General features: G+C 36.5%; 1 protein-coding gene and 2 pseudogenes across 1 annotated transcript in view; 2 read left to right on the top strand and 1 right to left on the bottom strand.

Annotated features, from left to right (window-relative positions):
• The window catches only part of LOC107693524 (anaphase-promoting complex subunit 13-like), a 3,792-nt gene extending 3,026 nt beyond the window's left edge, over positions 1 to 766 (bottom strand). The window contains exons 1-2 of the mRNA XM_016492940.1: positions 536 to 766; positions 295 to 400 (exon numbers count right to left, since the gene is read on the bottom strand). Coding sequence (XP_016348426.1) covers positions 295 to 393 — 99 coding nt within the window. The 5' untranslated portion in view covers positions 394 to 400; positions 536 to 766. The remainder of the gene's footprint in view (positions 1 to 294; positions 401 to 535) is intronic.
• Positions 767 to 1,292: 526 nt separating this feature from the next.
• LOC107693523 (lathosterol oxidase-like) lies at positions 1,293 to 4,745 on the top strand (annotated as a pseudogene).
• A 2,307-nt stretch (positions 4,746 to 7,052) lies between these two features.
• Positions 7,053 to 8,014, top strand: LOC107693512 (lathosterol oxidase-like; annotated as a pseudogene).
• The last annotated feature ends 6,945 nt before the right edge of the window (positions 8,015 to 14,959 follow it).

Here is a 14,959-nt window from a genome sequence, read left to right as displayed (position 1 = left end):
GACAACTTCTTTATGTTTACAGACGTGACGTAATGACGCAGTGCCATGCTCGAATTTCCCGCGAAAACCTACCGTACCACTCAAATAAAAAAAAACATTATCATAAGATAACCGATGTGAATCGGGCTAAAGTAAGGAGATAGTTTTGAACACTGGCTGGTTATATACTTGCTCAAATATTGATTTCGGATCATTTTTAACCAAAAAAAGTTACGGAGTGCAGCTTTAAGATAATACATTTTAACGTACGTAATTCAAAATGCACATATCAAAACTGTAGATGTGAAGTTTTACCAGTGGGATTGTGACATCCTCATATGGCAGTCTGTCTTCTCTCCAGGCATCATCTGTGAGATCGAGAACTCTTCCATCTCTCTGCACTTCACTGTCCATGATCAGACTTCGGTACACAATCAAAAGATCAAACTACGTTGAAACACTCTATCTATCGTAAGTTATGCAGTGCATGGATGTCATAAAAGTACTCTTATTATGAAAGCTATTAAATGATCTTAGTAAAAGTAGTAATACAGACCCGTGCAGTCTTCTGTCCAGCGCTGCCGTTTGTTGTTATGTCGCTCTTTGATGACGATATCTCCTATTCATTGGACCTTTTCTGCCTACATAACTATTTTTCTACAACATAGTCGAGCCGATGTGATTAATTGAAACTGAGTAATCACAATGTTTCTTTAACAGACTATGATTCATCTGTAAGTTAACGCCATACAGCGGTGTACGGTTTATGAACGGACCTTTTCATTGATTCTTTTCAACCGGTTCACAAACCTCGTCTAATTGAATCGTTCACAAATTGTTACGAACAAAACGTGACGGAAATGTTTACTAGGTATAAAATATGTATTACAGCTCTATGCAGAGTTGGTTTTACTAAAACGAACAAAAACATTTCAGATGGAAATGAATTTAGAGTTGTTTAGCCTATTGGAAATCTAAATTATATTTATTTTCTAAATGACTGAATTATGTCTATAACAAACTGAACTGAGGCAGATTTAAATACAATAACAATAATTAATAATAAAAGCCAATCGAGAAAGTCACAAAGAACAAGATGTGCGCTTCGTGATGATGCAATTATACGTAACGACGTCAAAGAATAATTGAATCTGTTTTCAACCGGTTCTTCTAGACGAACTGTTCAAAAGAACCGAGTCGCAGAAAAGAGTTGGACCTCCTATCACTAACGCCATGACCAAATCTCGCATCTGTCCAATGAGATGTCAAGAAACGGCCTCGCGCTGCGAGGAAGTGAGCCGCTATTGGCTGCGTCAGTTTGTGTTTCTACAGTGAGAGCAGAAGGACGGCCTCTGTGAGGCTTTTAACCTCACGTATTTTCTCATCTGGTGTGTCTTCAAAAGCACCTTTACAGGTGAGCTGATTGTTTCCTACAATTACAGCATTTGGGTTCAGACATGAACATGTATTATCAACAATAATACTCTGCATTCATTAAGTTAATTATTTAAAGGCCTTTTTGTTCATTCACATTTTAGACAGTTAATAACACTTGTGTCCAACTCATAGGGTCAAAGATGGACCTTGTGCTCAACGTTGCAGATTATTACTTCTTCACTCCATACGTGTATCCCTCATCATGGCTGGAGGACGAGCCTCTGCGGCAGATCATCGGCTTGATGGTGGTCACCAACCTGGGTGCTGCGATCTTATATCTAGGCCTGGGTGCTTTGAGCTACTTCTTCATTTTTGACCACAAATTAATGCAACACCCTCAATTTTTGGAGGTTTGTTTCTCCATCTAGCAATCTACAGTCTTTAAAAGCAGTATATGTGACCCTGGACCACAAAACCAGTCTTAAGTCTCTGGGGTATATTTGTAGCAATAGCCACAAATACATTGTATGGGTCAAAATTATAGATTTTTCTTTTATGCCAAAAATCATTAGGACATTAAGTAAAGACCATGTTCCATGAAGATATTTTGTAAATTTCCTACCGTAAATATATCAAATCTTCATTTATGATTAGTAATCTTCATAGCTAGAACTTCATTTGGACAAATTTAAAGGCGATTTTCTCAATATTTAGATTTTTTTGCAACCTCAGATTCCAGATTTTCAAATAGTTGTATCTCTGCCAAATATTGTCTTATCCTAACAAACCATACATAAATGGAAAGCTTATAAATCTCAATTAAAAAAAATTGACCCTTATGAATGGTTTTGTGGTCCAGGGTCACATATTTATATACGTATATAATATATGTGTATGTTTTTTGTTCTATTTTTGTCCACAGAACCAGGTGCAACGTGAAATAAGGTATGCTCTGTGGTCTTTGCCCTGGATCAGTGTACCAACAGTAGCACTGTTTTTCGCCGAGGTCAGAGGATACAGCAAACTGTATGACAGTGTCGATGAATCGCCACTCGGTGAGGTCCTTTGCTTTATCAAATAGGTATATAAAGTGCTGGATATGTGGAAACCACGAGTTTTTAAACTTTAAGGAAAGCTAGGCCAGAAACATTAAAAATGATTGAATCTGGATGCAACAAACTGACAGCCCTAATTGTAGAAAGCGCCAGTGATGCAGCCTGTCAGATGTGCTTTAGATAATCATGTTGCTATGGGCATAACCATCTCATACTATTTCTGCTTGTTTTTCAGGATGGTCAGGACTGATTTTCAGCATGGTCTCTTTCCTGTTCTTCACTGACATGTGCATTTACTGGGTTCACAGATTCCTTCACCACAAGTTGATATATAAGGTATTTAAGATATATATATATATATATATATATATATATATGAACTGCCTTGCGTTGACATTTAGGTAAATATGAGCAAAGATGGGTAAATTCCTGTTATGTAGTGTTTATATATATATATATATATATATATAAGTAGATAGTAAATATTTAATTTAAAGTAAATATGCCCTGGTCAAGCTCAGTTACTTATAGTTTATTAATTAACAACGGGCAAGAAAATGAATAAGATGGTAATAAAGAGTAATATTACAACAGATTAACAGGGTGATATTATTGAGGACACTGGAAATCTTAACCTATTGAAACAATATTCTCAAAGAAAACATGCTTTGAAAATGATGAGAAAGTAAATAATAAAGAGAAAATCTAATTTTGTTATTTTATGTTTGTTTTATGTAATTAAATGTTATTTTAGAATTGTTTATGTACTATGATGGTATTAACATTTGAATTAGAGTTTATTTTCAGTTTTAATTTTTGTTAGTGTGTTTTGGTGATTTTATGCACTATTGTCATTTTTTAATCCTTTAATGTCTTTTATTTTGGGTTCAATTTGTCGTTTTAAAACTTCAACTTAAACAATTCAGTCACATTTTTTACGTTTTTTTTTTTTCATATAATATTTATATTTTATTGTTTCACTGTTTTAAAAGTTGCTCAGTATCTGGTGCAAAAATGACAATATAAGCTTTAATTAGTGAGATGATTTTAAATTCACCTAATTCACTTTGTGATATTGAATAAAAAGTTGAAAATTAACTGTTTTCATCTTTATAAAAAATGTGAATTTAATATTTTAACCACCATATTAACATCTGTATGATAGGTACATAATAATCATACAGATGATTATTGATGATTGATTATTGATTGATTGATATTGATGATTACAGATGACAGTAATAATGACACACCTACATGGTTCAAAATACAACATATTTGATCTATTTTTGAACATGCTTTCAGCTGCCAATAAAAGTGTAGTACTCTCAGCTCCATTTAACTTACTTTTTGTTTTAATCTTTTCCCTCATATACAGTATTTTCACAAACCACATCATGTGTGGAAGATCCCCACTCCGTTCGCCAGCCACGCTTTCCACCCCGTGGACGGATTTGTTCAGGGCCTGCCATACCACATCTACCCCTTCCTCTTCCCCCACACAAGATTCTCTACTTAGTCCTGTATGTGTTCGTCAACATATGGACCATTTCCATCCACGACGGAGACTACCGCGTGCCCAACCTGATGGAACACGTCATCAACGGTTCAGCTCACCACACAGACCACCACCTCTTCTTCGACTACAACTACGGGCAGTACTTCACCCTGTGGGACCGCATCGGAGGCTCCTACCGCTATCCTTCAGCCTTGATGGGGAAGGGGCCACATGACCACATTAAAAAAATGATGGCAGAAGGGAAGCTGAACTCAAACGGCGTAAACAGCCAGACTAATAATAATAAAAATGGTGTCCATGTCAAGAAAGAGTAGGTAGGCAGAATAAGCATCAGTTTCAAGGTAAGATTTTTGCTCTTAAAATAGGTTCTTATTCACAAGAGACTCTTAGCACTAAAATAATCAGTTCTGCATAAAATTGCCAAAAAGAAGCAAGGACAAAATGTGAATATTTTTGCCAAATAGAAACATTTGCTATGGCTACCTTGTTGGTATTCTTGCTTTTGTGTAACTTAATATGAATAACTTAAATTAACAGGCTTCTGTCAAGTGAGCGTCTATAATTTCACTGTCATAAACATTCAAAGAATGTATGAAGATTGACAGACTTTCTCTTCCCTTCACCTCAGTTCACCTTTCCATTAGCAGACTCTGACTTTCTCCATAGCTTTGTTTATCTATGAACTGATAAATGGTTCAGAGACCTGGTGGAGGATTTTTGCTCATCTGCAGTCATCTTGTTTTAAAAGAGATTCTGTGGTTTGCTTTTGATATGAAATGCACATTATTTCCAAATAAAAAAATCGCTGTGTTTCATTAGTGTTGTTATATTGTGCATGGGAATCTGAGGTCAAGTCAGGTTATGTAATTCTGCACTTATTCTTCGGATTGACAGACACCTTGATTGTGGAGAAGAGAGCCAGAGTTAGTGCTCAAGTAACATGATTGTTAATAGCTAACGCTGTAGCTTTGAATAGCATAGCAACAATCATGTAACCATCATGGCACACACTAGAGGGTGCTGTTGAATCACACAATATTCAGGTATTTGTGATTAAAGAATGGAAAGGTGCAGAAGAAATGTAGATTCTAGTAGTTTTATTGACAAACCAAATCAGTGAAAAGAACAGCTTTGCCAGAATTCTTGTTTGCATCACATTTACATCACAAAAAGACATGTTTTTTTTCTTAATAAAGTGTGGGAAGGAATAATCATACAACTTTATTACCGTAAAACAAACAAACAAACTCCAATTAACCATATTTGTTCTTCATTATTTAAATGAGGAGAGAAACCTCTAGGCAATGCATTGTTAGGCAAATTTAATTCATGCTCCTGTTAAAAACATCCTGGCAAGCTAATTAGTGTCTATGGCAACAGTTTATGATTTTTATGACTAATGCATTGCCACAAAGGTTATGACAAGGGATTAACATTGGAACTAAGATGTAACGGCCGTTGAATCACTTGTTAAAGGTGCACGCAACTTTGATTAAAATGTGTGTTAGAGGAGGGATGGTTACTTGTGCAGTGTTAAACTACAGCATGAAAAGCATGCATTGCATTCAATGCTTTATGGAATAAAAATGAGCTTATAATCAGGATAATAGTTGAAGTTGGCAGCTTTATTGTGTGTTGAAGTGGCTGGGCTGGCAGGGTTCCTTCAGGTTGAATACTGTGAAAATCAAATGGCATCATGCTTCTACTTCACGTGCTTTTAATGACTTTCTTTGAAGGAATAGTTCACCCAAAAATGAAAATTTGCTTAAAGTTTACTCAACCTCAGGACATCTGAGAGGCAAACTTTTTTCTTCATAGGAATGCATTCTTCATGTATCCTCTGCAGTGAATGGGTGCTGTCAGAATAAGAGTCCAAACAGCTGATAAAAACTCCACAACTCCAGTGCATCAGGTAATATCTTGTGATGCAAAAAGCTAAATGTTTGTAAGAAACAAATCCATCATTAAGGCATTTTAAATTTAAACCATCGATTCTGGCCAAAATCCATAATCCATAATATTGCTTCCTGCATTGAAAAATCCATCCCCTGTTGTCCTGTCACATCAAAATCCACAGACATATTAGTTTAGAACAGTTTTGGACAGCTTTCACTTGCTTGCTCTATGCTTATTTTGCTCCTGATTCAGATGAGATGCTTCACTGGAGAAAACAATATTATGGATAGTATGGAGCAATATTATGGACTTGTATTTTAGCCAAAAGCAATGGTTTGAAGTTAAAATCATCTTGATGGATTTGTTCATTACAAACATGCATGCTTCACAAGACGTTAACTGATGGACTGGAGTCGTGTTGATTACTTGTGGATTACTGTGATGTTTTATTAACAGGGTGATATTATTGAGGACACTGGAAATCTTAACCTATTGAAACAATATTCTCAAAGAAAACATGCTTTGAAAATGATGAGAAAGTAAATAATAAAGAGAAAATCTAATTTTGTTATTTTATGTTTGTTTTATGTAATTAAATGTTATTTTAGAATTGTTTATGTACTATGATGGTATTAACATTTGAATTAGAGTTTATTTTCAGTTTTAATTTTTGTTAGTGTGTTTTGGTGATTTTATGCACTATTGTCATTTTTTAATCCTTTAATGTCTTTTATTTTGGGTTCAATTTGTCGTTTTAAAACTTCAACTTAAACAATTCAGTCACATTTTTTACGTTTTTTTTTTTTCATATAATATTTATATTTTATTGTTTCACTGTTTTAAAAGTTGCTCAGTATCTGGTGCAAAAATGACAATATAAGCTTTAATTAGTGAGATGATTTTAAATTCACCTAATTCACTTTGTGATATTGAATAAAAAGTTGAAAATTAACTGTTTTCATCTTTATAAAAAATGTGAATTTAATATTTTAACCACCATATTAACATCTGTATGATAGGTACATAATAATCATACAGATGATTATTGATGATTGATTATTGATTGATTGATATTGATGATTACAGATGACAGTAATAATGACACACCTACATGGTTCAAAATACAACATATTTGATCTATTTTTGAACATGCTTTCAGCTGCCAATAAAAGTGTAGTACTCTCAGCTCCATTTAACTTACTTTTTGTTTTAATCTTTTCCCTCATATACAGTATTTTCACAAACCACATCATGTGTGGAAGATCCCCACTCCGTTCGCCAGCCACGCTTTCCACCCCGTGGACGGATTTGTTCAGGGCCTGCCATACCACATCTACCCCTTCCTCTTCCCCCACACAAGATTCTCTACTTAGTCCTGTATGTGTTCGTCAACATATGGACCATTTCCATCCACGACGGAGACTACCGCGTGCCCAACCTGATGGAACACGTCATCAACGGTTCAGCTCACCACACAGACCACCACCTCTTCTTCGACTACAACTACGGGCAGTACTTCACCCTGTGGGACCGCATCGGAGGCTCCTACCGCTATCCTTCAGCCTTGATGGGGAAGGGGCCACATGACCACATTAAAAAAATGATGGCAGAAGGGAAGCTGAACTCAAACGGCGTAAACAGCCAGACTAATAATAATAAAAATGGTGTCCATGTCAAGAAAGAGTAGGTAGGCAGAATAAGCATCAGTTTCAAGGTAAGATTTTTGCTCTTAAAATAGGTTCTTATTCACAAGAGACTCTTAGCACTAAAATAATCAGTTCTGCATAAAATTGCCAAAAAGAAGCAAGGACAAAATGTGAATATTTTTGCCAAATAGAAACATTTGCTATGGCTACCTTGTTGGTATTCTTGCTTTTGTGTAACTTAATATGAATAACTTAAATTAACAGGCTTCTGTCAAGTGAGCGTCTATAATTTCACTGTCATAAACATTCAAAGAATGTATGAAGATTGACAGACTTTCTCTTCCCTTCACCTCAGTTCACCTTTCCATTAGCAGACTCTGACTTTCTCCATAGCTTTGTTTATCTATGAACTGATAAATGGTTCAGAGACCTGGTGGAGGATTTTTGCTCATCTGCAGTCATCTTGTTTTAAAAGAGATTCTGTGGTTTGCTTTTGATATGAAATGCACATTATTTCCAAATAAAAAAATCGCTGTGTTTCATTAGTGTTGTTATATTGTGCATGGGAATCTGAGGTCAAGTCAGGTTATGTAATTCTGCACTTATTCTTCGGATTGACAGACACCTTGATTGTGGAGAAGAGAGCCAGAGTTAGTGCTCAAGTAACATGATTGTTAATAGCTAACGCTGTAGCTTTGAATAGCATAGCAACAATCATGTAACCATCATGGCACACACTAGAGGGTGCTGTTGAATCACACAATATTCAGGTATTTGTGATTAAAGAATGGAAAGGTGCAGAAGAAATGTAGATTCTAGTAGTTTTATTGACAAACCAAATCAGTGAAAAGAACAGCTTTGCCAGAATTCTTGTTTGCATCACATTTACATCACAAAAAGACATGTTTTTTTTCTTAATAAAGTGTGGGAAGGAATAATCATACAACTTTATTACCGTAAAACAAACAAACAAACTCCAATTAACCATATTTGTTCTTCATTATTTAAATGAGGAGAGAAACCTCTAGGCAATGCATTGTTAGGCAAATTTAATTCATGCTCCTGTTAAAAACATCCTGGCAAGCTAATTAGTGTCTATGGCAACAGTTTATGATTTTTATGACTAATGCATTGCCACAAAGGTTATGACAAGGGATTAACATTGGAACTAAGATGTAACGGCCGTTGAATCACTTGTTAAAGGTGCACGCAACTTTGATTAAAATGTGTGTTAGAGGAGGGATGGTTACTTGTGCAGTGTTAAACTACAGCATGAAAAGCATGCATTGCATTCAATGCTTTATGGAATAAAAATGAGCTTATAATCAGGATAATAGTTGAAGTTGGCAGCTTTATTGTGTGTTGAAGTGGCTGGGCTGGCAGGGGTCCTTCAGGTTGAATACTGTGAAAATCAAATGGCATCATGCTTCTACTTCACGTGCTTTTAATGACTTTCTTTGAAGGAATAGTTCACCCAAAAATGAAAATTTGCTTAAAGTTTACTCAACCTCAGGACATCTGAGAGGCAAACTTTTTTCTTCATAGGAATGCATTCTTCATGTATCCTCTGCAGTGAATGGGTGCTGTCAGAATAAGAGTCCAAACAGCTGATAAAAACTCCACAACTCCAGTGCATCAGGTAATATCTTGTGATGCAAAAAGCTAAATGTTTGTAAGAAACAAATCCATCATTAAGGCATTTTAAATTTAAACCATCGATTCTGGCCAAAATCCATAATCCATAATATTGCTTCCTGCATTGAAAAATCCATCCCCTGTTGTCCTGTCACATCAAAATCCACAGACATATTAGTTTAGAACAGTTTTGGACAGCTTTCACTTGCTTGCTCTATGCTTATTTTGCTCCTGATTCAGATGAGATGCTTCACTGGAGAAAACAATATTATGGATAGTATGGAGCAATATTATGGACTTGTATTTTAGCCAAAAGCAATGGTTTGAAGTTAAAATCATCTTGATGGATTTGTTCATTACAAACATGCATGCTTCACAAGACGTTAACTGATGGACTGGAGTCGTGTTGATTACTTGTGGATTACTGTGATGTTTTTATCAGCTGTTTGAGCTCTCATTTTGACGGCACCCATTCACTGCAGAGGATCCGTTGGTGAGCAAGTGATGCTAAATTTCTCCAAATCTGTTCTGATGAAGAAACAAACTCATCTACATCTTGGATGATCTGAGGATTCATTTTCAGCAAATGTTAATTTTTGGGTGAACTATTCCTGTGATATTTTGTAATGTAATGTGCAATTATATCTGTTTTGTTTGCTTAATTTATTTAGCAAGTCTTGTTTATTTTGCATGCCTGATGATTTGAGCTACTCACTATGTCAGAAATTGACCAAGCTTGGTGTCACAGTATGTAAGTTTGCTGCCGTGCTCTTGTGCATATGTGAACTGTTACGTGCACCCGTGTGTGTGTGTTTTAGGCAGTGAGAGAATTTATGAACCCAATCACTGAACTTGAAAATGGTCTTTTATTTCATGCTGGGTGAAATGGCTTTATTATACGGTGGATGTGCATGCAGGCGTGGGATGCTGGATGACTCATTTGTATCCTGGCAGCTAACTGAGGTACAGGAACACATTTCAAACTTCACACTGTGGGTACCACCAGGAGCACTATTGCTTTGTGCACAACAATGCCACATTTTCTTACCCATTATTATGATCGTGAGAAACCCAAAGAGGAAATGAATCATTACATTTCTGTCTACCTAGAATAATCTCCACCCTTTATTTGAATCGGTATCATTGCGTGGTGAACGGAGATTGCTGTACTGCAGCTGCGGCCACTATCTTTCAATTACAGCGCAGACCAATGCTCATTCTGTTGGGCTTCTAATGATATCCGCAGGCTGTTTACAAATGTCCCTTCCACAGAATGTATTTCCACACAAATTAATAAGACCAAGTAACACCTTTAGGAAATCTTTTCATTTCAAATGTATGAAATCCCCTTGTATGGTGGTTGATACCGATTTGTTTTTGTTTTGGAGGAAAGTTTTTTTTTTTTGTCTTGAATTTGATGTTTTTTTGTGTGCTTTGCTTTTACTATTATTTTTAGTGAAAAATGCATGTCCTATTCATTCATTTTAGTTTACAAATATATAGGCCTAATTTTAATTGGTGAGAAATTAAAATAAATATTCAAACATTTGATATATTAAAGGATTAGTTCACCCCAAAATTAAAATTCTGTCATTAATTATTCACCCTCATGTCATTCCAAACCCGTAAGACCTTCGTTCATCTTCGGAACACAAATTAAGATATTTTTGATGAAATCCGAGAACTCTCCATAGACAGCAACACAATTACCACGTTCAAGGCCCAGAAAGGTAGTAAGGACATTGTTAAAATAGTCTATGTGACATTGGACAGTGGTTCAACCTTAATTTTATGAAGCTACGAGAAAACTTTTTGTGCGCAAAGAAAACAAAAATAATGACATGCGTTCATGAGAGTACGACAATGCATGCATGCATGCACCTTGTTTGCAAGCAGAGGAATGCACATATGCATCGTGGTACTCTTGTGAATGCACGTCAAAGCCTGATACGGAAGAGAAGAAATTGTTGAATAAAGTCGTTATTTTTTTACATTTATAAGTCTTACTTTTTAAAAATATATTTTTGTTCTTGTCATGTGTTCGTCAACAGTTTGTTTAATTAACTTATCTTCATCATGTGCATTTTTTCATCTTGTCCTATATTATCGTATCTTGTGTACTATATTCCTATATGTCCTTATTTCTATAAATACTAAGCTAAAAGCAATCTAGTATTAATTTAACACTTCAAAGGCAATCTAAAGACAATGGTGCCTTTTAAAATAACGATTTCTGTAGTCACAATGTGACAAGTGCTGATGGCATTCATCCCTGAGGATTATGATCATGTTTGTGTTATTACAGTATGTAAAAGACTGCCTCCTTCCCTAGTGGATTGTGTAAAAAGCTCTTTTAGCTCTGCCTGCTTCATCAAAAATGAAAGGCCCAAAGCAAACACCTGAGGTTGTCTATCAGTTCCACTTAGATGAAGAACAATTCCTCTTCCTTTTTTTTAGCACCGCTCTTAATGTGGAGAAATTGGAGATGTCATTTTGAATTTATTATGAGCATCAAACTGAAACGGAATGGCCTCTTTTGGGGGCTTGTTTGTTTGTTTGCGTACGCAGGATCATACTTTTATTTCTGATTCAGTTGGTGAGCAGCTAATAATACTAGAAATGAACTGCCATGCTTGTTTATTGCTAGCACAGGGCTGAACTACTGATAAAGAGGGCAACATTCACTATCATGATATCCCTGAGGGTGCATGTTGCTTGTGGATTCATAATTAAAAGTGCAGATTTGCATTTTGCTAAAATCTTTAAACCATAATTCAGTTAATAGTTCAGTTAATTCTTGCCCTCCCTATAAAAATCAATTCTGTGGCCCGTGCTGTGCTACCCAGACAGAACAGTGCTGCTAGACTGATAATTGATTGTTTTCACATAAAAGAGTTAGAAGGACAAAAACACCATTTACACATACTTTTACAAAATAGCAGTGTTGTAATACTTATTGTTGTAGAATAAGTAAATAAACTACATCTTTAATTAAACCCCAGTTATGTTTCATTTTGTCTGTTGCAATACTTTAACCAATATCAAAAAAAATAATTATAATGAAGATGATAAGGCATGTTCATTGAATAAAACTGGAATAGAATATTGTGCACAGACTCAATAACATGTTTAGCCCTAAATTTATAATTTATGTTTTTTAATTGCACATAAAATGTCCATCCATTTGGATTACACAGTTAGATATTAAACATAATGCAATGGATATTTCAGTGATTGGTACTCACATCAACGCTGGTGTTGTGATTTTTGGATCACATGTCACTTAGGTGCAGTTATGAGCATATCAGATGATCACGTCCCCCTTTCTTAGTTTGGCCACCAGTCATAGACTTTTACCTTGGAATGAGTACACTGCCAACAGCGGCTGTTCGATAATTTAGAATTAATGCAAACTGGAGGGAGCTGGTCAACTGATTTATCTAAAGGATTGTGAGATATTGTTAACATTTAGAGCCTCATACTGAAGATAAACAAGAGTAATTAACAATTACTAAATAAATACCATGAATGATAAAAGAATTACGTGCAAAAGATGCATACAGTTCAAGTGATTAGGTTGGGTGTTGCCATGGCATAGTTACGTTATCTTATGGAAAGATAAACTTTTGCTTCTCTCAAACTAAGAAGGTGAAGAACCTCATTATGCATCAAACAAGTAGACGAAAGATTATATATAACATCTCATGTAAATTAGAACATCATTCACTAATAATATACAACAGTGCCAAGATCTCTGGAAAGATGTTTGGTTAAGTGATATTTCCATTAGCTGACTGTGAATTAGTAGTCTGGTAGTGATGACTTTTTCCACTGCTTGTGTGTGGGTAACAATGCAGTGAATAAAGAAGCAGGAATCCACTTCAGCAGCCTTGAACTTGAAGCGCTGTGAGATGCTGATGTCCTGGAGCACCAAAATGTTCTAAAATCTGGAACATGCAAATGAGGCCTGAAGTAGGTGCAGAAGGTCCTTAATCTGGAACATGCATTTGAAAGTACCCTAAAGTAAAGATTTGCTCTCCATAGCTCAACCTTGTAACAAATGTTTGTATGTATTTTGCCTTTCTGAGCCAGAGACTCAGAACATGTTCAATTCAGTTTTGTTTCTCTAGGATGGAGACTCAGGACGTGCTGCATTTGTTGTTGTCTCGCTGGACGAAGACTCTGAACGTAGGGTTAATGTCTCTTTCCTCACAGGTTGGAAGCTCAGAAAGTTTTTGTATCTGTTTCTGCCTCAAAAGCTGGATACTCAGAGCTTGGTTGTATCTGTTATGTCTCACTGGACTGACCAGAGACTGGTCAGTGGTGCATATGTTACTGTCTCATTGCCTCACATACCAGAGACTCAGAACTTGTCGACCTATTAATGTCCCTTCACTCACAGGCCAGGGACTCAGAACAAGGAGTTAAGGGATTCAGTTAAGGGATACCGCCCTTTTCCCTGGCTCTTGTCCACACTCAGATGCTGTGGAGAGGCCCTGACCTGGTTATGCTAAGAAGACCAAGTCTCTGTCATTGGAGGTTTTTTCCTCTGACTTGAGATCTTTGAGGGCTTTAAGAAGTATGTGCTGGATCTCTGCTAAGTTCTCAGCATCCTTACTTTCAGTTCCTCTAGATTTCGTACTTCTATTATCAGTACCCTGTTTACAGCCATTCTCAGAGCTATCTCAGTCTTTGCCCTCTGTCCTTCCACTTCCTGCTCTCCTTTCTGGGGTCATGCCAGTGATTGTTATGTCCATTGTAACCCCAGAACCTAGGGCTGTGGGTGCTCTGCTGTAGATTGCTGCAATGGACAAACCTGTTCTGGCTAGTTCTGACCCTTCCATTTGATGGGGTGTCTTACTGTTATTCCCAGTTTCAAGAACAGACGCAACATGAAGATACTCTTATTTGTGCCTACCCTCTCACTGTCCCGGTTTTGCACTACAAGCTGCCTCAGTTCTACTTTAGACATACAGTCAACATCTACCACGAGTACGAGTGGTTTCCTAACAGTGGGGTATAGGTTACTCACAAAGAGACTCTTAAACATGACATCCTTTTCTGCCCTAGGGTCATATTTGCCAGCAAAATACATTTTCCATAAGCACTCAAAGTACTCTCTGGGAGATTCATGATGGCCTTAATTAGGAAAGCTGAGAGACGAGAGGCAGATGGGTTTTGATACAAAGTATACTCTGGATTACACAGTTCGTCACAATTGTTAGAGATAACCAGGCTCTGTCTATTAAACCATAGACAGTCTGTGCATTGTTCTTTCTCAGACTAGCCTTAGGAAAGTATGTCAAAGCTGCATTTGCATCCTTTAAATACAACTATATGTTGTGTAATCAGAAGTCTCAGGGTTTAAAAAAAAAATCATGTCACATGCTTATTCTCTAAGACTATGCAGGCAACTGTCTCTAGATTACTATGTGCCAGGAGACTCAGGTAAGGAGCAGCTAGTTTTCTTACCTATGGAAGAGTAAGAAGCTGTGTTATAGGAGTGAGTGAATCCAGCACTCCTGGTAAGGCTAGTAAAGGCTATAAAATTACCATTTTGCTGATAACTCTGCCCTTATGAAAGATTATTCATCAGCGGGTCCCTTACACCTAACCAGGTGCTCTGTGGTTCAGGTTGCGCCTGACTTTTTCCAATTCACTCATCCTTGTCCCTACTCCTTCACATCTCTGTTCCGCAAACCATCTTTATAGCTGTAGCCTCAGCTTGCACTCTGCCCAACTGTTCCCTAAGCTGTATTTAGGTAACTGTAATTTAGGAAAGCTGTCGTTTGAGCATTTCACAATTCTGTGTTCTATTTTCTTTTTTAGCTCAGTTTTTACCTGAGAAATTT

The sequence above is a fragment of the Sinocyclocheilus anshuiensis genome, unplaced genomic scaffold (assembly GCF_001515605.1).
Source record: "Sinocyclocheilus anshuiensis isolate Anshui unplaced genomic scaffold, SAMN03320099.WGS_v1.1 scaffold1208, whole genome shotgun sequence".
Lineage (NCBI taxonomy): Eukaryota > Metazoa > Chordata > Actinopteri > Cypriniformes > Cyprinidae > Sinocyclocheilus > Sinocyclocheilus anshuiensis.
Note: the sequence above shows the minus strand (reverse complement) of the source record. Positions and strands in the feature narration are given on the sequence as shown.